General features: G+C 41.1%; 1 protein-coding gene across 1 annotated transcript in view; it reads left to right on the plus strand.

Annotated features, from left to right (window-relative positions):
- The window catches only part of PCYT1B (phosphate cytidylyltransferase 1B, choline), a 117993-nt gene that overhangs the window by 67588 nt on the left and 24141 nt on the right, over positions 1–26264 (plus strand). The window contains exons 3-4 of the mRNA XM_075196516.1: positions 12586–12702; positions 20887–21038. Of these exons, the coding sequence (XP_075052617.1) occupies positions 12586–12702; positions 20887–21038 (269 nt within the window). The remainder of the gene's footprint in view (positions 1–12585; positions 12703–20886; positions 21039–26264) is intronic.

A 26264-nucleotide genomic window follows, 5' to 3' on the forward strand; every position in this document is an offset into this window, starting at 1 on the left:
CATTTCACTGCACTTCCGGGTCTTCCATCCTCTCCAGTCCTGGCATCCCACTTTGTCAAGGAAATATTCCGCCTACATGGCTGTCCACTCGAGATAGTCTCAGATCGAGGTGTGTAATTCGTTTTCCAAATTCTGGAGAGCTCTCTGCAAATTATTGGGGATCAAACTGAGTTTATCATCTGGATATCATCCTCAATCCAATGGACAGACCGAAAGGATGAACCAGGATTTGGAGACCTACCTCAGGATGTTTTCTACCGCCAACCAGGATAACTGGGTAGATCTTCTACCATGGGCGGAATTTGCCCATAACAACGCCTTCCATTAGTCTTCTTCTAAATCCCCTTTCCTGGTGGTCTATGGACATCATCCGTCTCTTCCTGAAATTGCACCCCTCCCACCCACCCAGGTGCCCACAGCCAATTCTCTATACAACAAATTCCTTTCCATTTGGACGCAAGTAAGAGCTTGTCTTAAAAAGACTTCTACACGTTACAAATTGGCTGCAGATAAAAGGCGTAGATTTCTTTCCACCTTCAAGATCGTTGATAGGGTGTGGCTCTCCACCAAGAATATACGCCTCAGAGTCCCCTGCATGAAATTGGCTCCACGATTTATTGGTCCATACAGTATCACGGGAATCATTAACCCAGTCTGCTTCAAGTTGCGTTTACCGGTATCTCTTCGTATTGTCAACTCCTTCCATGTGTCTCTATTAAAACCTCTGAAAATTAATCGATTTACATCAGTAGCTCCTTCCATCACTCCAGGGGCCCATCAAGAGGAGGAGTTCGAACTCAAACAAATCTTGGACTCAAAAAATTGTAAAGGCGGTTTGAAATACTTGGTTGACTGGAAGGGCTTCGGCCCTGAAGAGCGCTCTTGGGTGCGCACCTCCGACATCCACGCTCCCTACCTGCTGGATAAATTCCACAAGAAGTTTCCCTTGAAACCTTGCAATAAACGTGCGGTGCCCTTCTTTAAAGAGGGGGTAGTATCACACGCCGGGTGTGCGGGCAGCACACCCGACACCCGGCAGACTTACCTGGCTCCGGCGCTCCGCTCCGTCCTGGGCGCCGCCATCTTGGATTCGGGTCTGCGCATGCGCAGACCTGACAGCTTCTTTAAAACTTCTACTCTCCTCTCATTGGTGGATTCTAATGGTGCTTAGTTTAAAAGGCACTTCCTCCTTACCTACAGTGCCTGTTCTTTGAGTCACCTCCTGGTGATAGAAGTGGCTTCCTGTTAGCTTCCAGCTATTCTCTTCCATCCTAGTCTGCAGAGCTGACGCTCATCTCTGGACATCGTCTCTACATTTGACTACAGAGCTGACGCTCATTCTACTGAACTTTTTACCACATAGTGGTCTGCAGAGCTAACAGCTCATTCTACTGGACTCTCCGCCACATAGTGGTCTGCAGAGCTGACGCTCATTTCCGGACATCGTCCCTACGTTTGTCTACAGAGCTAATGCTCATTCTACTGAACCTTTTACCACATAGTGGTCTGCAGAGCTAACGCTCATTCTACTGGACTCTCCGCCACATAGTGGCCTGTAGAGCTGACGCTCATCTACGGACATCGTCCCTACGTTTGTCTACAGAGCTGACGCTCATTTTACTGAACTTTTTACCACATAGTGGTCTGCAGAGCTAACAGCTCATTCTACTGGACTCTCCACCACATAGTGGTCTGCAGAGCTGACGCTCATTTCCGGACATCGTCCCTACGTTGGTCTACAGAGCTAACGCTCATTCTACTGAACTTAACACCACATAGTGGTCTGCAGAGTTACACCGAACTGCATCATCTTCTTTGCCTTTACTTATTATAATTACCACTCTTACTACGGTACATCTGCCGAGTCTCTTCGTAGGAACCGTGACAGCGCAAACATAATCATGATCAGGAGGCAAGGTATCAGCAGTTTTTTTGGAGAATACATCCTGGAAGTCATGATATGACAGAGGTAACTGGTCCGGCGGAGGTTGGATCAACCGAATGGACAGAGACAAACAGGATGATGAACAAGTAGAAGCCCACTGAACAAGCTCTCCTTTGCTCCAGTTAATGACTGGGTTATGAAGCTGGAGTCAGGGGTGCCCCAGGATTAAAGGAACAGAAGGACACTTGATAAGATAGAAAGACAAATACTCATTAGGCAGGACCGCTACAGTGAGTTGCAAAGAAGGCATTATAGAGCAAATTTTGCCTCCAGGTAATGGGCCAACATCAAGGCCACATACAGTAATGGCTGGATCAATATTCATGGGAGTATTTCCCACGGAGCTGGCAAATTCAAAAATTTCCCAGCGACACCACTGTCCAGGAAGGCAGAGATGGAAATAGAATGTGCACCCAGAGAAATGGAAGCTGGAACGAAAGTAGCATTTTTGGAAGATATGATCTGCAGACCTAGACGAACCTCTTCCTCATTCTCTAGGTCTGCCCACTTCCCGACTTGTTAGGACAGGAGTGGAGAAGGTGACCTATGTTGCCACAATATAAACAAAGGCCCAAGGTACGTCTCCTTGTTCTCTCCTCCTGAGATAGATGATAAACCTCTAACTGCATAAGCTCCATAAGTTCCATTGTATGGGAAGATGAGAAAAGAGGCTGGCAGCAATCAAGCAGTTCCAGAATTCAGGAAAAGGTCAGGGTCACAGGCAAAGAAGCAATATCCAAAATCCAAGCAAAAGGTCAGGGCAACAGTGCTAGAGTTCAGGCAAGGAAGAATAAATCAGGATAGTCAAGAAACATGCAGGTCAGCATCACACAGGCAGTGGACGCTATAACCATGAGGGAGGTTTAGCCCTCCCTGCCTTAAATACATGGAAGGGCCAATCATAAAACAGAGAGGCACAGGATGGAGTATTATTCCCAGCAGGATAGTTATAAATTATCTAAAATTGCGTTGATTTACAGAGTGTCTCGGCTGTCACCTTGGCAACAGCTGGGGCGCTCTGTAAAACACTCTGAAAACTGGAAGTGATGTCCCGGTCATCATGACGACGGCCAAGACACAACCAGGGGGCAAAAGTAAGTTGCGTCGGCTCAGCACCCCAGCAGCAGTAATGAATATGTCTAATTTATAAAAAAATTTATTAAAATATTGAAACGTGATGGGATGTCTGGAAAGTATTGACAACACTTCTCAACCACAATTCCTATAAACAGCGAGAAAAACATGGTGCTAAACCAGGATGATCAGATAGTGGTATGATAGGGCTAGAGGGACAGCCAGCTCAAAGTTTGTTACTTCTGTCCCAAATAGCTAGTGGTATTTACTAATCTGCGGGTTTGAAAAAGTGTAGATGTTGTAGATGTTGCCTACAGCAACCAATCAGATTTTAGCTATCATTTTGTAGAATGTACTAAATAAATGATAACTAGAAACTGATTATTTGCTATAGGCAACACTTTCACTTTCTCAAATCCACAGTTTAGTAAATATAGTCCTATATGTTCAGTGGCTGACTTTAAGGCAAAGGTGCCATGTGCGCCAGTGGAGGGAGGAGAGTGAGGCCATTTTGAGGCTGTCCATCGCAACTACTGCCCCAACTCAAGCAGTAATAGTATACATTGAGTGAGCTGCACCTCAAATTTTTAAAATGTCGAAGTCCTCAGACTAAAAAGGAAAAAACTTTTATGTACATAAAGCGCCCAAGATGGAGTCCATAGAGATATGAGGACAACCTCGCTCATAATGTTATAGATACATCAGAATACATGTAAAATAAAAATACAGTATATAGTGTAATAAATTAAAACAGTCTCTCAATACAGAATGGAAGTCCCAGAAATAGCCCAAAATCAGACTGAACACCTCCTAGTAGTCAGCGATGAAAGTGGGAATCAATATCTTCAATAATGTGCTTCATACCACCATCTCCCTTGTGCACTATATGCTTACAAGAAAATATCTTTAAACACAGCACTGTATAAGGATGATGCTTGATCCTCCCAATAAATTCTCTGGATTTAGAGTCTAGTAGACTCCCATACAGTACCATAAATAATGAGAAAAAGAAACTCTCTAGTGCATTAACTTTTTAATAACACATGTAGAGATAAAAATGCATGTGGTAAACATACATAAGTGAAACATCCACAAGAATCAAAATAGATAACTCCTACCAACAGTCCAGAATATGGATGCGAAGGAATAAAGTTTGCCGCGGCCACAGATGACAAAATGGATTATCTCTTCCAGCACCATACACTGCAATTGGCAGGGCTTGATAGAATGTACAATACAAAGTGCATCCTAGTGATCGATATGCAATACAGAGAGAATCCTAGTGACTGCTATACAATACAGAGTGAATCCTAGTAACCGTCGTACAATATAGAGCTTGCAAGTGACCACACTACACAGTCATACGCAGCCTCTACTCGGACTGCACTTTGCACAGGTTTCCTCCACCTCCATCAGGGACACACAGAATAAACACCTGAGAGTGGTTTATGTATTCACAGAGCTACTCACCTGCCTGAGGTACCTGAATCCAGCAGCTTTTCCTCTGCTTCATACCACGTGATCAACTACCACTTTTTTCCACTACAGCTGATCAGTCCATAGGCCCCACCATCTGCACCATGGAAGGTGCTCAGTGAGGCCCAGTTACCCTGCTTCTCCTTTTTCCTCTGTCCTCTTCTTCCTCCTTCATTATCCACCTTGTTCCACGTCTTCCTCCTCCTCCTTCCTTATACTCTTTCTTCTTTGTCTCCCTCCTTAACACTCAGTCTCCTTTATAGTCTTACTCCTTCATCATCATCAATCCTCCTCTTTTCCGTTATATACTCATGTGACTTTCTTAATTGACTGGGCCCAAACCACACATGCATCACACATCTCTTGACAAATGCATTGACTAACCCAAGTAACATAATATTAGCTACTCACAAAGGCAGTTTCCAGTTTACCCACAAGTATAGTTGATTTTCTTATTTCAAATTTACTCTTTGTGATATATATGTATCACAATATACTATTCATAGACACACCATAGCAAATATCTTAGACTAGAGAATTAAAATCATATACACAGTACATTCAATCTCTTTCCAGACACTTTAGGGGCTAGCCTAGAGGTCAGGGGTACATGTGCCTCCCAAAAATGTGCCTTATTTCATATATTCTTACTGTTTTTCTAGTAATAAACCAGCTATTAAACAACCAATATCTATTTTCTGTCTTTAATTGTTGAAGATATCATTCTATATTGTTACACAGGTCCGCAGTCAGAAATTGTGGGGCCCAGTACAAATGAAACAGAAAGTGTCCCTCTACCCCCTCTAAAAATTACATTCAACCCCCTGCCATCCCCTCAAAATACACAGGCAATGTTGTGTACGTTTGTGGTCAAATTTCCGATGGAACAAATATTGACACTTCCATTTGACCCACACTGAGAAGATGCTGAAAGTGTGAATGCCAACAATCTCAAATGCCAACATTAAATAAGCAATTCCTGCAGGTTTGGTGGTTATACAGCCACTGGACCTGCTGACACAAAACAAAGCAAAATTAAAACAGTAATAAAAGTTAAAACTAGAAAAACACCTAAAAATGTGTGCAATACAGATACCGTACCCACAAGCACACAAAGGCTTTAAAAAAAAAACATGGCCTCCCGCTTCCCAATCAGAATAACCCTTGTGCTGCCAGCCTAGTGCTAGTACTAGCAAAATCAGGGGGACAAAAATTGGGGGGTCCCCCTGATTTTACTAGAACCAGAACTAGTCTGTGCCAGCTGGAGCTGGTAGCACTATAGTAGAGGATCCCGCAGCATGGAGTCCATCTGCCATAATGACACTTAGCCACAGGTTGTCAGCAGGGAGATGGATTCCCTAAAGAATTCCCTCCCTAGGAGTACGCAGCTTTGTGCTGAAAGCACTAAGGCTCTTCCGATACCCCAGGGCGGTGGATGTGATGTAATAGAAGTGTTAAATCTGAAGCACGTATTGCATTTGAAAACAAAGCTGATCTGTCATATTTTTGGATGTCAACAGCTGCAAAGGGAATGGGTTTAGTGCCTACTTCAGGGAGCAGTCAGACGTCAGCCTGGAGCAGGTATGCCGGGGAGGCCCTTTATGACTTGGGCAAGTAGCACCGGGGGATGGAAGCAGTGGGGTTGGGGCCCGGCTGGATACTCCAAGGTGTTGGGGCCCATTGGGGATTTCCCCAATGGATAAATCCGACCCCGGAGGTGATCCTTTTTGCTGAAATAGTAGCTGTAATTCCTTAGAGAAATTTCCCAGTGAACCCCAAAACCAGCGCACAATACACATAAAAGACCAAGATATACAATAATGTTATTACATTTTAGGCAGGTATGGAAAAAATGCTACAAAGTAAGAATGCTTTAAAAAATAGAAGTGAAAACAGTTTTTTTTATCAATTATTAAAAAGCTCACAGAAGAAAAATCTCAAACAAATCAGTATTTTGTGTGGTCACTCTTTGCCTTCAAAACAGCATCAGTTCTTCTAGGTACACTTGCACAAAGTCAGGGCTATTGTAGGATAAAAGTCAGGAGTATGATTGACAAATGATACCAAACAGGTGATAATGATCATTATTATCATATGTAGGTTGAAACACAGTTGTGTAGGAGGCTTAAAACTGGGTGAGGAACAGCCAAACTCTGCTGCAAAGGTGAGTTTCATGTTACACATACACATTTACCATGGCAAGACTGAGCACAGCAACAAGACACAAGGTAGTTAAACTCACATAGACAACACCAACTGGTCTTGAGGAGCTCCCAATGCAAAATGAGTTAATGTCCACTAAGCCTGTCTTCTTAAAAGATGAGCAACCAATCAGAAACGGTATCTGATCTCTTAGAGGAAATATTTATTATGCTCACTGCACTGCAAAAAAAATATTGCCATTATCATTTTAAAAATACAAAAGGGGACATATTAATAATTTATTTACATTACTAATGTGGCACATACTTTTATTTTTAATCCTAAGGGCACCAGGGAGAGGCCTTCACATTAATTTAATGCAGATATGCTGTCATGCACCAGACTCTCTGGCTTACTTATGGGGGCCAAGCGCGCAACGCAGGTCTCCTCCGCTGGCCCTCTTCCAGGTGCTGATGCGGCTGCCATCTTGCATCATGTGCAAAGCTCCGTATTTGATAATTTTCTGTATTCAGTCATTGGCTGATTGATTTACACTCCCCAAACTATTTAAGGCACCTGGGTAGATTAGAGAGTGCCAGGTCTTCAAGTCCTTTAGCCTCTAATGCTGCTGGACTATTTAGATCCCTGGTTTTCGGTGTATTCTGCTATCCTGGTATGCTGGTGTCATTGTATTGTGGTATTCTGCAAGCCTGGTATCCTGGTATCTTGCATTCATGACCATTCTTCAGGTCCTGGTGTCCAGCATCATATGCTGCTCAGCTAGTGGTATCCTGTATACCTGTCTCTTCATCAGGTCGGGGTATCCAGCATCATATGCTTCTCAGCTAATCCTGATATCTTGTATCCCTGTCTGTTCTACTGTTTCTGGTATCAAGCTTCACTCACTTCTTAGCTAATCCTGTTATCAAGCAACTTCTTCTATTCAGCAAACCCTCATATCCCGTATCCTTTCCTGGACTCCACTTGTTGGCAATACATTTTCTTCTGTCGGTCTTGGCAGGTATCCATCCAGAGAACCGCTACCTGCGGGGTGAGGCAGTGAAGCTTAAACCTCCTTGCGGGGGTCCCTGTTGAAAACCTTCACCTTATTATATTCTGCTCCTCTGAGGTAGGTGGTGTCAAAGCACGCACACTGTGAAGAATACAAACTGTTCCTTTGAGTTTTGTGACATATACATATACACAGTATATACTGACGAGAGGGGATGCCAAGCGGGCATCTGTAATGGCATATAGGGCTCCATCCCTAGACTACGGGAGACCTGTAGCACCAAATTATTGTATCCTCTAATGAGGATATATTAAATTATTCCTTGCCTTGAGCTTTTCACCTCTTAGGCACGCCCCCAATGACACACGGTCCCACCTCCAATGGTATGGCCACACCCCTGTGGCGTTGTGCCGCCACGGGTTTCCCTTCTAGACGACTATAGGGGGCCCCATAAAGTTGCTGTACCGGGGGCCCAAAATTTCTCTTGGCAGCCCTGGCTATAAGTGAGTGCTTATAACCAGCTAAATTGAACAAATAGTGTGGTTCTCAAGGGAGGTGCTCCCCTTCCTATTGGGAAGGGAAGGGATTCAGTACACAGGAGTTATTTAAAGTTTCATTGTTACAAAGGTTTCCATTTTAAGATTACTTTTATTTATTTCCTTCTATATGCCTTACTGGAGGCCAGAAGAACACAGCAAGCCCGAGTAGCTCTGCAGAAGGGTGACGTCCTCACCCAGGTGACCCACCAGCTCCACAGAATATTTTTCTTTTTGGCACTGGCACCTTCTCCCTTAACTTCCGAGTCCTGGGTCTGAACAGAGCAGAGATCGGAATAGGCAATCCAAGGTGCCTCTTTGCGGGGAAGCGGCACATGGGCAATGAAGCTCCAATGGCCAGCACTAGAAATGCCAGCGCAGGCCCTGCTTCTCTGCAAATGTTACTAAATTTTACTAAATATCTTGTTTTTCTTTCAAGCCTCATCTGTGCTTTTTAGCTATATATTTGTATAATAAGAGATAGTCATTTTGTTGCCCTGTAACACAACACAAACCTGTTTTCTTGATACAGCTCTTAACCAAAGCATAGACCACAGGATCTTCTCTTAATTAGAATTGCGAATGCATAATTATGCACCAATTACAACTGCGGCGCAATGGAAGTTAAACACGTTAGAACAGAAATATGCAATCTAATTTGATACAATGTTAAGTTAGAGCCTTCTCTAAAGTGTGATTCATAACAATATAGGGAAATTGTGTCTCGAGCACAATTTCAATCTAAATGCCAAGTGTTTACATATATTGTAATATCTGTAGGAGAGAATGGTATGAAGTTGGCCCAGCTAATTCCCTGTAATCCTCAGCCATTGTACCTGTGCTGTCCTCCTCCTTCTGTCTGTCCATATGTCTCCAGAGACTCTCCTCTCCTACAAGTCATCATGTCTGCTATATTTGCCCTCCTCATTGGCTGCACTCTCTGGACCGCAGACCCACAATATCACTTACTATGCACAGTATATCTATAGTTGCCTGCTATCCCAGAATGTCCGGGAGACTTCTTGAAGTTGGGAGACTTTTTCCAAACTCCTGGGAAGGCAGGCTAACCTCCTGGATCCCAGTTGTGACCCCAAATTTTTCTGCTTGCACATTTGCAAATTCACTAATTTAATGCAACCTAGCTAGGTTACATTTTGCCCTGCTACACTATACAGACTCTGGTGATATGCCACCAATACATAACCCTGTTCTGGTGTCATGCTGCACACAGTACTATGGGTTCCACCTGGTGGTTCTGGATGTCACTCGGGCAGAGAGCAGGACACGCCCCTTTCAGTAGCATGACAGGCTCTTATTAAATGCACATTCTCCTTGAAATTATTTTTAAAAAGTAGACAAGTATGATACATTTCCTGTTTAAACTAAAAAATATTTTTTGCTTTTAAATACAGTCAAAATTTAAGTTAATCTGCAGCAAATGGAAGGGTGAAGTATACCAATTCAGGAGACTTAATATAAATCTAGTTGTTTATATTTCTGGTGTATGTGAAATTCCAATTCACAGGAGCTATTGTTTTAATATTTAAACCGAAAAGTCAGAATAAAAAAAATCACACAAAAAACAAATCATGCATAAAAACATAACAAGTACATAATAGGTTGACGAAGGAGAAGCAGATGTAATACAGAAGATTAAGACGGCTGTCTACAATGAGAGGGCAATTCTGACAATAGGAGTTAGTGGGAGTCAGAGTGGAGATGGTGTGACGAGAGCAGGGTGACAGGCTATTCAAAATAAAGGTTAAGACTTTGCAGGCTTTACCTTTAGTCACACATGTCCCCTCTCTGATTTACTTGCGTTTTAAAAAAAAAAAGCACATAAGCACATTGTGCCTTCTGCCCAGTAGAAAAAAATCTTGCTAGTCTACTGTGCGGGCCTGGGCCCTCTGGCATATCCCCCCTCTCAGTGCCCCTGCTTATAGACTCTCTGCTGATCCTTTGATAAGATTTTTTATTTAAAAATTTAAAGCGGCGATGACTTGTAAAGGCAAACTTTACAAGTTTGGTGTACTGAGTGTACTTAAAAATATCTGAAAATTGTAAAAGACTTGGGGCTAGATTTGCTAAACGTCAGGTTTGAAAAAGTGAAGATGTTGCCTATAGCAATCAATCAAATTCTAGGTTTCATTTTGTAGAATGAACTAAATAAATGAAAGCTAGAATCTGGTTGGTTGCTATAGGCAACATCTCCACTTTTTCAAACCTGCAGTTTAGTAAATATACCCCTTGGAAATGTCTTGTTGATAATTTGAATAATTTCCTTTGTTTTCTTTTGGTGCTGGTAGGTAAGGCTGATATGCCACTACTATGGTACATTGATTGTTCAAGCCACACACTTCTTAAAGCCTTCTTAAATGTCTAAAGCTGCTTTCATTATGTATTTTTGTACATTGTCCCTTACGTGTTGCCTAGATTTTCAAAAATGTTTTAGTTAAGAAAGAATGTAACATTTTGTATGTGTAACTTGTGGTCAATCCACAAGAGGCGGGTGGACAAATAAAAACCCACAAATTCTCACAAACTCCAAGCATTGATTAGGCAAGAATGGGCAGCTGTCTGTCAGTTTGTGGCCCAGATGTTCATTGACAGCATGCCAGGGCGAATTGCAGAGGTCTTCAAAAAGAAGGGTCAACAATGCAAATATTGACTCTTTGCATAAACTTAATGTAGTTGTCAATAAAAGCCTTTGACACTTAGAAAAGGCTTGTAATTTTACATCAGTATACCATAGCAACATCTGACGAAAGGGTCTAAAAACACTGAAGCAGCAAACTTTGTGAAAACCAATACTAGTGTCAATCTCAAAACTTTTGGCCATGACTGTACATGCTCAGTGCAACCAATACATATTTAAACAGATTGGTCTTTCCTTTTAAGCTGTATATATTTCTATAAAGCTTTCCTGCCATGTAATTAAAACTAAAGAGATACCAACTATAAATATTCTTGTACACATTTATAGACCTTGGGGTATATTTACTAAACTGCGGGTTTGAAAAAGTGGAGATGTTGCCTATTGCAACCAATCAGATTCTAGCTATCATTTATTTAGTACATTCTTCAAAATGATAGCAAGAATCTGATTGGCTGCGATAGGCAGCATCTCCACTTTTTCAAACCCGCAGTTTAGTAAATATACCCCTCTGTCTTTCTAAAACCACTTTCTCTCACTGACTTTCCTTGACATTTACTTGTTTTTATTTTATAGTACCATTGTAGTCTCATGCTTTTTTGTTATTCTATACCTTTTTTTGCTGTGGATTAATTTTGGTAAAATAATATGACATTTTAATGAATTGCTAACATTCTACCATTTACTATAAAAATATGTATATATGTTTGTATGCAATATTTTATAATGTACTGTCTTTATAATGTACAGAGCAAAGCTGTTTGACACATGAATTCCAGGCAAAACACTCTAGTAAAAAAGTCCATGTGATTAGCTGCTCATAGTAGATGACACATAATGGGCCTGATTCATTAGGGCACGTAATTTTTTTGCGTATAATGCACACAATTATGCATATGCCTAGAACCGGACAATACACCACAGAACGCAGCCATGTTCAAGTCATCTTCAGGAACAAAGGACACTTACTGCAGGCCAAGAATTTCAGGGAGGGAACAGAGTGGTGAAGGGGTGTTTGCCCGTAGTCAGTGTACAGTAAGGGCATGCTAATAGCTAATGCACACAGCAACGTCCAAGTCAAGCTCTAGGCATCTTGTACTTGTGCATCTGGTACATATCCCTTGCTCTAGCTATTAGTCTAGTGTAAGTGCCGATTACTAGTGATGACAATTGTGTATACATGCTAGAACATGTGTTTGCAATCAGGAGCAACTGTAAAAATGTATTTTATATACAGTAGACATTCATTGCATACTAATGAATATATGCAATGGGGAAAAAGAAAGATGTTTTATCATTAATGCCTATGTTATTGACATGTGATATTAATTGAGTTTTTTTTGTTTTGGTGTCCTTTTGTGATTCTATATTCCACATAGATATTGAATGTATCCTGCAGTGTCTAGTATAGTAGGCAGTGTATCTACACCCGTATTCAGTACCTCAAGTATCTTTAGATCCATTCCCTGTTGAATTCGGATATATGTTTATATGATTTACTTGTGTTTTAAAAGAAAAGCACATAAGCACATTGTGCTCAGTATTCGTGCCTTAATGAATCAGGTCTACTGTATGTATCTGTTTTATGCTTATCTAATTTATACATACATGTCTCCAATGAAAATAACAAACTGTGTACATCATATTTATCTTTTAGAATAAAGTACATATAGTCTTGAATAAGTAGAGATTGAAAAGAAAGTCACAGTGTTCCTAAGTAACACTGTCTTTGCTTTGTCTTTTCCAGTTGACCGACCTGTCAGGGTGTATGCAGACGGAATATTTGATCTCTTCCACTCAGGTCATGCAAGAGCCCTTATGCAAGCTAAAAACCTGTTCCCAAACAGTTACCTGCTAGTTGGAGGTAATCTATGGACTGACAAAAAATGGTAATGAAAATAAAATAGGCTGGATTGGTCAAATCAGCGAAAATTAAATCCTATTCTTTTTTTTAGGGAAAAGAACACTTAGGCACAATGAGCTTATTAAGGTATATTCATGTAAAATCTAGATTTTACTAAGAGAAAATGTGTAAATAAAGTTTTTAAAATATTGTAGAAATGTCATCCTGACCCATTTCATCTGGGATGTATTTGTCTGCTCCTGAATCTATCAATTAATGTTTTTTTAATTAACCTGGGTTCAATTAATTAATTGTTATAAGAAGCTTGTTTTATATTACTTGTGTAACACCCTTTTACAGGTAAGATAAATAATTGAGATATAAATACTAGAGGAAACTCCTCTTTAAAGTTTTAATGTTCCCTGGTAATATTATATTTTTGATTATAGCAATGGAAAGTATTGATTACATAATAACAACAGTGGAGAATATCATACAGCACATCCCAGAAATTCAATTCAATATATACAGAAATTAACATCATTTTATCAATTGGGACAAACAGGAAATCGGATGGGGCCACTTGCTGGTATTAGCGCAACTGAACTAGTGTATAGTCTAATGCACCCTTGGGGGTAAATGTATCAAGCTGAGAGTTTTCCTGCGGGTTTGAAAAGTGGAAATGTTGCCTATAGCAACCAATCAGATTGTAGCTATCATTTTGTAGAATGTACTAAATAAATGATAGCTAGAATCTGATTGGTTTTTCAAACCCGCCGGAAAACTCGCAGCTTGATACATCTACCCCCTGATGTTCACCAGGGAACCACGCAAGAAAGTATGGACTTGGCTACAAATGGTGTGCAGGATCGGTTCTCTGAGACAATCACCAGCAAAGTGGTAAGTGAGAGCAGTCAGACGATCTGAATCACAACTAGCCAGGATGCGAGGTACAGGAAGAGTTTTCAGAGAATGGTCAGGGCTAGCCAGCAGTCAGAACCAGAGAATTCAGTATGAGCCAAAATCACAATTCAAAGGCAAGGTCAGCAGGCAAGACGGATCAGCATCCAAAATACACTGGAGCAAGGGAACAGAATAGAGGTAAATGAAGCAGGCAGGGAGACCGCTAGAGAGCCATCCAGTGGAAGGGTCAGAACAAGCTTTCCATTCAAAGTTCTGCCCAGTGTACACCAACGTGAGGTCTCGCCGGGATCCTAACCCTCCCAAAACCTGTCCAGGATCCAGTGGACCACCTCGCATTGGTTTCATCCAAATCAGTGCAAGGATGTCCAAATGCAGGCTCAGAACAGTCTCAACCGGTCAAAGTTCTGGCCAGTTTACATGAACAGGAGGTCCAACTGGTACACTAACCCCACTAAAACTGGTCCAGGATCCAACTGGACCAACTGGACCACCTCGAATTTCAGTGCAGGGGTGCCTGAATGCACAAGCAGACAGACAGACCAATGATTTTTATATATTAAAGCCACCTGTCTAATATTGCGTAGGTCACCCTTGTGCTGACCCGTTGAGGAATGGACGCCACAAGACCTCTGAATGTGTCCTGTGGTATCGGGCACCAAGATGTTAACAGCAGATTATTTAAGTCCTGTAAATTGCGAGGTGGGACCTCCATGGCTTGGATTTGCTTTTCCAGCAAATCCCACAGATGCTCGATCGGATTGAGATCTGAGGAATTTGCAATATTTGCAGTGTGGCAGGGCGCATTATCATGCTGAAAGAGGCTACTGCATCAGGGAATACTGTTGCCATGAAGGAGTGTACTTGGTCTGCAACAATATTTAGGTAGGTGGTACATGTCAAAGAAACATCCATAAGAATGGCAGGAAGCAAGGTATCCTAGCAGAACATTGCCCAGGGCATCACACTGCTTATATCGGCTGGCGTACTTCCTATAGTGCTCCCTGCTGCCATTTCTAAGCCAGGCAAACGACGCAGATGTGCTCTCCACATGATGTAAAAGAAGATGTGATTCATCAGACCAGACCACCTTCTTCTATTGCTCCATGGTCCAGTTATTACTGGTCTGTGGTATGCAGCCCAATACACAGCAAGCTGCAATGCTTGTTTGTTCTGATACCTTTTTTATCATAGCCAGCATTAACTTTTTCAACATCTTGTGCTACAGTAGGTCTTCTGAATTAGACCAGACAGGCTAGCCCTTGATCCCCACGCGCATCATTGAGCCTTGGGCGGCCATAGCCCTGTCGCCAGTTCACCCGGTTGTCCTTCCTTGGACCTCATTTGGTTGGTACTACCCTCAGCATACCAGGAACTCCTCACAAGACCTCCCATTTTGCCACAATTTGGCCCATTTTTCATGCACACATGAAATGCATGAACTGACTGTTCACTTGCTGCCCAATATATCCTAAACCTTGACAGGTGTCATTGTAACAAGATTCTCAATGTTGTTCACTCCACTTGGTTCAAACGCTGAGGCTGACCAGCAAATATATATATATATATATATATATATATATATATATATATATATATATATATATATATATATATATACACACAAACGCACACACACACACACACACACACACACTATATGGGCAAAAGTATTTGGTCACACCTTTTAGTAATAACAATCAGACCCTTTGCCAGAGGTCTATAAAATCAAGCAAATAGCCATGTAGTCTTCATTTGCAAACATTTGTTAAAAAAGATATGGGTCGTTCTGAAGAGTTCAGTGACCTCAAGCATGGTACTGTGATGATATGCCACCTTTGCAATAAGTCAGTTAGTTAAATTTCATCCCTGCAGTCAATTGTAAGTGATATTATTAGAAAGTGGAAGCATATAGGAACAACAGCAGCTCAGTCACGAAACAGAAGATCATGTAAAATCACATAGTGGAGTCAACGACTGCTAAGGAGCATGGTGCATAAAAGTCGCCAACGCTCTGTTGATTCCATAGTTGAACAGTTACGAACTTCCACTGGCATTAATTAATTAAAACACACAAACACTGGACTGTGGAGCAGTGGAAACATGTTCTGTGGAGTGACGAATCACGCTTCTTTGTTTGACAGTCAGATGGGCAAGTCTGGGTTAGGCAGATGAAGGGAGAATGTTACCTGCCTGACAGCATTATGCCAACTGTGAAGTTTGGTGGAGGAGGTATAATGGTATGGGGCTGTTTTACAGGGATTGGGCTAGGCCCCTCATCTCCAGTGAAGGGCAATCTTAATGCTTCAGCATACCAAGTTATTTTGCTATGCTTCCAACATAGCATTTGTAGTCTATCTAAATGCTAGTATCTTATGCTTCAGTCCTCTGACCCAAAATAGAGAAGCGCTAGTCACTATAGTGTCCCCAGAACCCCACACATCGCTATCATTTAAATTTAATTTTGGTAAGTCTGTAAGGACTAAATATATATAAAGCGCTATCTACATATTAGTTTTTGAGACACATAGAGCGAACGCCAACGCGCGTTTCGCTTAGTTAGCTTTTTCAAGGCCTTGAAAAAGCTAACTAAGCGAAACACGCTTCTCTATTTAGGGTCAGAGGACTGAAGCATAAGATACTAGCATTTAGATAGATTACAAATGCTATGTGTTACTAATCTTAGTGGAGACAGTTTACAGGCTAATTAGACTCACATAGAAATGTTAATGTGAGCGCCTCACTAATGTTTGAACCTTTATGAATCACAGGTAATAACGGAGATACAATTAACTGTGGGGTTTTGAGGACACTTTAGTGAACAATACCATCACATGATTCAGGATTAAAGGATTTATGAGCTACTAATCTCTGCACAAACTATTAGCATGTGTGATAACACGGATAGCAGATACAATCTCCAATTTTGTTAGCCTTGTATATTAAGAACCATAGCAGGCACAGCCTCTAAACCTGTCAGACTTATACATAATTAATCATATTACTAAGTGTATTCCTTTGTTGGGACAGATTATAGTTTGATGGCTTACATTGCCCTTATTTTCTCAGATAGATAATGAACCTGTTATTAATGGAAATGCTCATACTATACAACTGACACATACCAGCTATACTATTTGAGTATACTATATTTCTGTCCTTGAGAATTGTATCAGGACAGTGATTAGGGCTCTAATTTAAAGGGGAATATTTGACTTGGTAGTCTATGGTATCCATTATGATAAGATAGACAGAGGATAGATATTTTTACAAATATACCTCTGTATTAGAACCTGATATTTGCCCACTGACCCTTCAATTTATATCATATTATATGATTTATTAGCCCTAAGAATTTGACCATAGAGCGATTGTTGCAGTTGATTTGCAACTTTTAATTTCACTATTTTTGTTTTCTTTTAACTATTTCGCGTAGCTTTCTTTTTGCTAGGATGTGTGTATTTTAACATATACCAATAAAGATTTGCTTTTTATCATACACATCTCCATTAACCTCGTATCCTAGAGTGCCCCACTTTATAACCTCTGTTCTGTCTCTTCTTGTTACCTATACATCTTCAGGTTATAGGGTGCACCTTTCAGCGATTCTGCTGATTTCAATGACAATATATTATCAATTATAAACTGATCTATATAGGATACTTGGCTATAGACCTAGTGCGGTTGTACTCCCCCCCTTTTTTTCCTCAATATTCCACAAAGAGCCCTGACCTCAACTCCATCGAACACCTTTGGGATGAACTGGAACGGAGATTACAAGTCAGGCCTTCTCGTCCATCATCAGTGTCTGACCTCATAAATGCTCTACAGAATGAATGGCACAAATTCCCACAAAAAACACTCCAGCGTCTTGTTGAAAGCCTTCCAAGAAGAGTGGAATTTATACTGTGTATATATTTACATATATACTGTATATATGAGTATTTATATATTTTGTATCGATCACTATCTTCTTAGTCTGTCACAATACTCTCATTTCATATACTTTACTGCTAAATTCTCTTCAGTGTTCCTCTTCCTTTCCTCTCACATGTCCTCCCCTTCTCTATTGTTTTCCTCCACTCAACTGTCTCAACTGTTTCACCCTCTTGTGCCCCATGACACCTGATTGATTCATTAATTAATTGAGCCTATAATAATTCAGTCAGAAAATCAGTGATAAGTTCAGGAGCAGACAAATGTCTTGTGGATGAAATGGGTCAGGTTGATCTCTGCTATAGAAAATATGTAGCCCATTAAGAGATTATTGATTCAGCAGGGAATTTGAATGGATTGTTCCCAAACAAAGATGCTCAAATGAATATGTGTGCTATTATAGACTCATTTTAAAGCAGTGTTTCCCAAATTCCATTCTCAGGTACCCCTTACAGAGCATGGTTTCCAGGTCTAAATATCATAAGCTAAATAATTAGTGTGGATTTTTTTTACAATGTGTTGGTCAATAACTACTATACCTGTGCTCTAATAAGGAGATATGGAAAATATGCACTGTTAGGGGTTCTTGAGGACAAGATTTGGGAAACGCTGTTTTAAAATGTTTGTCATGCACTTCAGACTTGTCCCCTAAATGCTAAACAGATATATATAAATATAAAAGATGCATCTATTATTGAACTATATAATGTTATTGTTTCCTTTCAAAATTTTACCTGACAGAATTAATATTCCATATTAGGCTAGATAATACTGCACAATCAATCACCAGAGGTACAATAAGGGAGGCAGGGTTAAAACAAAGCTCCTCACACCATTTGTGTTGGCTGACTATATTTGCAGGCTGGTTTATAGTGTACAGCAGGGAATTGGCATAGTATAGCTTTATGCACAGGTTTATAGCTAGTTTCTTCTTAGACAATGGAACCTGTCTGTTTTTGGGTGGGAGCCTGCTACATGTGAGGAAGGAATTAACATCTCCAGAAGCTCTGCCCTGTTCTTGCACTGGATGAGCCTATGTCCTTCATAATGCCCAGCAGACCAGTATGGCTACATATATACATAATATATATGTAATGCAATACATAATGCGGAACTGCTGTTTTCAATGGCGGGGCTGGTCTCGAGACCCCCCCTCATCCACAAACTAATTTTACTTTTGACCAGTCAATGCTGCCGGTGAATGTAGGAGTAGCAATGCACATGCCTATAGCACTTGGTGAAGGATTCAGCAAAGCTGGCGTGGGCTCAGCTGGATTCCATTATAAAAGACTAGTAACGCCATCCTCCTGAAATGTGTTACTGTGTTTGCTTTTTGCAGATTAATAAATTGACTAGTGCTGCTGTCCCCATAGACCTCTATAGGGACAGTGGTACGCTTCAGTAACTGGGTTAAGGCTGGAGAAATCATACCAACCCTTTGTTAAACAGCACTTCATTTGTTAAATATAACCCTTAGGGGTCTATTTAATAATTATCGGGTTTCCACTAGATATTTACCGGTGCCTTTCACACACAAAGGAGCCCAAAGTATGAGACTGGGTTTCTTTGCTATCCTGCTGACAGTGACAAGTGGATGGAAGTAAGAGGCTGGGGAATTTCAGGAGCAAGGCTTTGATGATCAGGTAACCACAGTGGTTAGGCTCCAATTACTCAGCAGCACCCAACAAATGATCTTAGTGTGAGGGGTGTGGCACCATCAGGGGAATAGCTGCCTTTTCACAGGCACCTCACAGGTGCATCTCCTTATCAGTGCCTTTTGAGACTGGCAGACCAGAAGACCTGGACTGGGCCTTATGTATGGAGCCCACCCTTCTCTTTCTCCATACATAACACTAGGGACTCTTACCATGGTTTGTTACCACATGGAAACACTCTGTGGGAAGCTTTTCCCACACATCTACACATTCTCCCTGGTATTTTAAAGTACACAATGCAGGAAGTCTGGGACACATACCTCTGCCATTTAGTCTCCTTCCAGTGACTCTGTCACAGGGGTAATATATGTGATTGGTGGGCATTCCAGGGCACTCTGATTATAGCAAAGTGCTTGCTATCCTGGCAATAGGTGCATGTCAGGCTGGTTTGGCAGTGGTTCCCTTTAATAATTCGGGAGGAGGAGCAGAGGACTGTGCAGCCTACAGGGTAGAATCCCTCTACCTTGTGTCCAACAGGTCTTTACAATGAGGATAAAGCTGCTAACGCTATCTGCAGATACCGTTAGCAACCAAGGGCAAGCGCCTAAAGCCAAGCTGGTATGGGGACAGCGTTTGCAAATGTTAATTTACTGGACACAGCAGATATGTCCGATATCTGCAGCAAAACAACTTTAACAAATAAACACAGCACTTAATAATGCAGTAATCCTGCATGTTCACAGTAGTTATGGCATGGTAGACCCTGATAAATAGGTCCTGAGTATGTTAAGTTTTGCCACAGTTTAGGCTCCCATTTTATGACATTCCAACCTGGTTTTTCAAATTTGTTGATGCTGTCTGGGCAACCTCTCCTGTTGTAAATCCAATGTTCCTAACATAATGAGGAGTTAACTAAAGAACACCAATGGAACTTTCCTTAAGGAGTCAGCCTTTGGGCATTTACACTTTTGTTATTTAACAATTAACTCTCTGTTAATATTGTCTGATATTAAATCTCTTGCATGTGCGAGGCATTGACGGAGCAAATATTCCCATCAGGAATAGCTTAGTATTCTTATGTGATATTATCATGTAGAAAATACACCAATTAGTGCCAAAAGCCCTGGATTATTGGGAAGTCCTATATGATATGACAAAAGATACCTGAGGCTGGTTAGCATGTAAAGCATGTACTGTTATGATTTGAATTAAAACGGTTAGAGTTTAACCCCTTTCAGTTATACTGTCATTTGTTCTTCTCTTAGCTAGTGGAGTGGAGAGGTTAGTCCTCAACGAAACAGCCTGCTATTTACATCTGCATGTATCTGATGTCAGTGGTAAAAAAAAATATCCCTTTTGCAGTGTGAGTGAGAATCGCTTCATTAAGAAAGACGCTATTAATCAGGTGCTTGTTTAAAAACAAGCACCTTTGAACATTTTTAAATATATGTTCAGTGATTCATCAAAATGGGATGGCTTACCTTCACTCATATCTTTGCCACAGGTTTGTCAAACATGATCAAGATGAAACATATTTGACCACTTAGAACTGTAGTTTAAACTTGATATATCCAACATTCAAATTTTCCAGTTTAATTGCCTTGCTATGTGTTATAATTCTACAATGCCTTTGTTACCTGCTAATATAAAGCAGAAATGACCACAAGTTTAGTTTTCTAATGGTGTCTGTCAGTTTGCAGTGATGAGCTAACTCACAAGTATAAAGGTTTCACAGTAATGAATGAGAATGAGCGTTACGAGGCCCTGCGCCATTGTCGTTATGTGGATGAGGTGATCACTGATGCCCCGTGGACACTCACTCCAGAGTTTTTAGAGAAGCATAAGGTAATATTTATTTGCCATTACAGTATCCATGTTTCTCCATTTCTGATTGCATGCATGCTCAAGCAAATCCTGTGTTGATTACAATACTGTTAGGATGAGCTGGTCTATAAATATTGACTTGGCTTTAACATGTATGGACTGTAGTTCGAATCCACTGGTACTCCCATTAATGAATGTTGTCAGATAGCATCTGATATTTGTCCTCTTTTTAGCTGCAACAGTGTACAGTCTTTTGTTTTCCAAAGGTTGAAAACAAAAGACTGTTCTGTTATGTGTACAGTCCTATGATGCTTTCCCTGTTGAGATATACCATTAAGGTCTGAAAGATCTGTTGCCAATTTTGTATGCATGCACAAGTGTTTAATCAAACCTATTGTCAGGAATAGCCACCTCTTTCCACTCCCTGAACTATTATCTTATTATCTATTCCAACAGTCACACAATATATCAATATATCACCTCTTTTTTGTCAGGAAACATCGCTTAACTTCCTTTACCAGTCACAAACCGCCCTCTGCGCACTCGTAACTTGGAAGCAAAGGAACACACAGGATTCCAGCCTAAATCTTACACTCACCTGTCACTTAGGCAACAGATTTCACTAGTCTCTTTCCCAATATTGAAACACGCTTCCGCATCTCCCTGCAACTGCCACCAGCTCCGTGTAATGCCTGTAGCAAACCTATGACTTAATTACCCAGTTGCGCACACTGTGTGCTCTGGTAGCTAAAGGAATAACACTTCACAAACTTGTATCTAAAGTGTTAACCCAGCCAAGCAATCTATCTTTTGTAAACAGGCAGTGAATTTGTTTAGAGCAGTTAGGACAGCACTTAATTATTTTTAGATTTAATATACAAAAATACAGTGCTTAGAGGTTATGGAAACAATAGACAACTGACATACAAATAAAAAATTGCAAAACAGTTATAAAAACAAATGAGATGAAAGTACAGAGCATAGGTTACGTAAAGTAATCTGTAAGTCTGGGGCAGGCAGACTAGATGGACAGTCCTTCAACTAGATTGAACTCCAAGAGCTGACCATTTGTCAGTGTTCTCATCTTTTTGAAGACACTTTTTCCACCTTCCCCCTCCTACTAGGATGTGGTCTCCACAGGGGTCCTGGGACACATGTTACAACCACAGTTTGCCTCTTAACCTGTTTTAGGTCCCAATGTTAAAATGTAACATAACTTTCCTGGGGAGTGTCACACTGACCAAATTTTATTATTAATAAATCCACTACAAATGTACCAGTTCATTCATACCATACAGGCCTAGGTCCAGTGTATTAGTTGAGCTTATACTCATTTCCTCAACTTCTCTGTATGACAGCATGCTTTATTTGACGTATGGGCTGCCCTTCATTATGCTATTTATGAATATGTGGTTGATCACTACTTTTATTGATTTTAAGTGATATTTTGGGAGCAGAAATATATTTGCCTACACAAAATATAGCAATTTATCATGTGGCCTCCTTGTGTAAGACCACTAGTTGTTAACGGCTCCTTCCGGCTATCCAATGTCTCTTTAGGTGTCAAAAAACTCTCCTATGTCAGGATGTAGCTCACCCCAGGGGCCTTTGAACTTGCTCGGCTTTAACTGAAAGTAGTGTTGTTATCTTTTAACATAGAGGTGGGCAGGGCCACTAAGTAAACACACACCAGACCCTCTGACTTCACATTTTACACCTTTGTTGCTCTATTTATCAATGGATTAATTTGATATACAATATTTACACTGCAGTTATGATTAGGCCTTATTCCCCACAATTATGTTATGGGTTAATCCTTATAATTGTAATTCCTCTAGGTTCACTACACCTATATACATCACTGTTATGAGTTTAATGATTATTAAATATATATTGAATTTGACAGAGCCTTTATTTCTGACATGATTGTGACCAGATTTTTTTTGTAAAATACCATATATAAGATATGTTAATGGGTAAAAAGATTACAGCACTATTTCATTTTTATTGACTTTATGTTGATTTTTGGGAGTCAAGCAATAAGCCTTTGAAACAGCAGCAGTAGTCTTAAGCCCCAATTGCCAACAAAAGGTAAATCAACTATTGCTGACCAGACAAAGATTTTTTTAAAATTGTTTATAGCTTTCAGAGATATAGCAAGACCGACCAAGCTGCTTAGTCCTGAGTGGACAGGTCTCATGAGGGATACATCTGAAATTCTTGGATTGGAGAAGGTAGATCAGAGAAATGAAATTTTAACTTTGCTTGTACAAATATTGGTAGGAGTGAGGGCTTTAAAAATGCCGCAAACATGTGAAGTCTCTTATTATTAATTCGGGTTTACCGTTAGAAAAGTGCTGTTTGCAATATGTGAAAAAGCATGTGCAGTTGTCAGTGTTGCTGGGACACTGCCACCGCTCTTCTGTAGCTGGTGTTGAGCTGGATTCTCACAATGTCCCCCTTAAGTAGCAGACTCCAGAAGCGCAATCTTGGCTTAGCATGATGCAGCCTGAGCAATTTAAAGAGCAGACGCATGAACATCTGTTATCTTAATTCTGGAGTGGTCCTCAGGACCAAAGCCCTTCTAGTGCATCAGGTACTGCATGCATTTCCTAGATCTGCAGGAGTCAATGATTGACTGGATGAGGTATTACTGGTGACCCTCTACTTCTACTGCGGGAGGAGGAACCATCTTTCATCTTGGAAATGGGCCCTTCACCACTATTTTCAGAAGGAAGGAGTGAAACACCATTTGGATCCAGAAAGAAGATGGTACACACTGACATACCTCGTCCCCAGTTTGAATGAGAGCATCTTCATGTTGTCTGTGGAGAGCTACACTTTATCAACCACTGAGCATACTGGCCCATTCTGTCTATGGCTCGCAATCTTTTTTGTTTAGCTATCACTGTCTTCAGCCTATAATGTAGCCTCTTCCACAATCCCTGGATATCCTCACCATACTGATCTGCAGAAGGAGCCCCAGCATATGAAGGTAGGATGACCACCAGGTGAAATCGTGATTAAAGTAGAATACCTCTGTGGATTGCTGCACCATCTTGCTCCATGACAACATGCAAGCAATTTAGAACAGTTGTCTTCGGCATCTAAAACAGGGCACCATAGAAACTGAGGAATTGGTTAGCACACTCCATTTGTCCTTTGACTGGGGTGGCACACGAATAAGAAGAGAAGTGAAAATCAAAACTTACCACAAACTGGACTCCTCGGTTAGAGGCGATCTTCAAGAGAAGTCCGCACTGCTGGAAGACTCCCATGGTGAGAATCTAAGGGTATTTATGTGCCAACTGCAGTTTTTCAAGGCCGTGAAGTCAATTTGTTAGGAGAAGTGATCCACTACCACCATTATGGTTCCATACAAACATACATCCATGGCCTCTGTGGAATGGGAAGAGGCATTAGGAGCCCCAAGGAAAGGGTCTATGGCACCTTGCTGTGTGCACAGGTGGTGCAGGATTGAACGATGGTGCAGCAACCTTCCTTTTGGTCTGGCAAGAGAATTCCTGGGGGACTAAATTATTTGTTTTCCTGATGCACTGCTAATCGTGAGTTCCAATTGCAGGAGCTCCAGCTAGCACCATGATAAATGCTGTTGTTTTTACTTGTATATTGTGCAGCAACACTGAAGAGATGGCCACACTCAGATTAAAGCCTGGAGATATAATGACTTCGCCCTCCATGATTGTTTGTTCTGCAGGGAACTGATAAGGGAGTGCCTTGTTGTTGCTGTTTCTGGGCCAGAATGTTATGGTGAAGTTAAATGTAGGTGGGAATTGCACACATCTGGCCTGCCAAGAGTTCAACCTCTTTGCCCGTGAATGTTCTTGTGGTCAGTGAGGAAAGAGAGAGGGAATCTTAAGCCCCCCAGAAGTATTTGTAGTGGCCATCTTTTATTTATAAAGCCACCTTCCATTCCTCCTCCTCCCAGACATGGATCAGGTTATAGGCCCCTCACAGGTTCAGTTTGATGAAGACCGTGGCATGACAGAGCTTCTCAAAAATGTCAGCGTTTAAAGGGAGGGGGTACAATGCCGTAACTAGGGCTGTGCGATAGGGGGTGCAAAGCTGAATGGGGGTGCAGTTTATGAATATTTTAGGTTCATTTGGTTAAAATTGAGGGCATGAGGGGGTCATTTTTCTTTCTGGCCCCAGGCGCTAAAATTTTAAGTTATGATTCTGGGGGTACTGATTGTTAATAGTGATTATGTTGAGCCCCTGATAATCGATGCAGGATTTTAGGGATCATTTTGCTATGAATAAAACCCTACATTGGACTTCACTCCTAGTTCTCTGATATGTAAGTGGTCATGGCCTCTGTCTCAGGCACAGGCAGCGGATATTTCCTACCATTTCATAGCATGGTGCAGGTAGCAATTGGGCAGGTTCATTTTCCGTATGGTGGTAGTGTCTCTGCCTGCCTTTTGTCAAAAATCCTGCTGAAACCTTAGTACTTCTCAGGCAGCTCTTCTGTACTGGTCTTAATCTCCTCTCTTTGGGTAGTAGCACATACCACTGCTGCTTCTGCTGATTGTACGCAAGCGGTCTGGCATGACTTAACCCAGTCCTATATCTTTTTATCTCTGAAATCAATCACTGGGTTGTGCATGTAGAACCAGGGGAAACACAGGATGATTAGGCTCTTGAGGATGTGGATGATGCAGAATGAGATCATCTCCCAGAGGCAAATACTCTCATCCTTGGCAAAGAAAATCTCCTCAAAGCACTCTGGTGGGAAGGGCAAAATATCACAGTACAGGTTACTCCTAGAGAAGTATTTGACTGGGGTAGCTATCATAGGCACACTACGACTGGCCAAGCCACTTAGTCCTGAGATGATGGGTCGTGAGGAACATGGCTGAAGAATAAACACACAAACAAAGCAAGACAGGACACAAACAGATAAATTAAATTCCAACTTTGGTCATGCAAAGATTAATAGGAGTGAGGGCCTTATAAAGGCTGCATACAAGTGAGGTTTCTAAATCCTAATTGACATGAGCTTTAGCAAAGTGCTCTTTGCAGTAAGTGGAAAGGAATGTCCAATTGTCAGTGCTGATGATGCAATGCCACCTGTAGCTGGTATTGCGGCAGATCCTCACACTTCTATTGAAAATTATTGAAATACAACCACACTCTGATGCCTCCATACTGGCTTTTTCTAAAAGATGCTTGCTGTTTAGCAAAATATACAATGTGAATGACATTTTCAGTGAACTTAAACAGCAA

This window comes from Mixophyes fleayi, chromosome 2 (assembly GCF_038048845.1).
Source record: "Mixophyes fleayi isolate aMixFle1 chromosome 2, aMixFle1.hap1, whole genome shotgun sequence".
Classification (NCBI taxonomy): Eukaryota; Metazoa; Chordata; class Amphibia; order Anura; family Limnodynastidae; genus Mixophyes; species Mixophyes fleayi.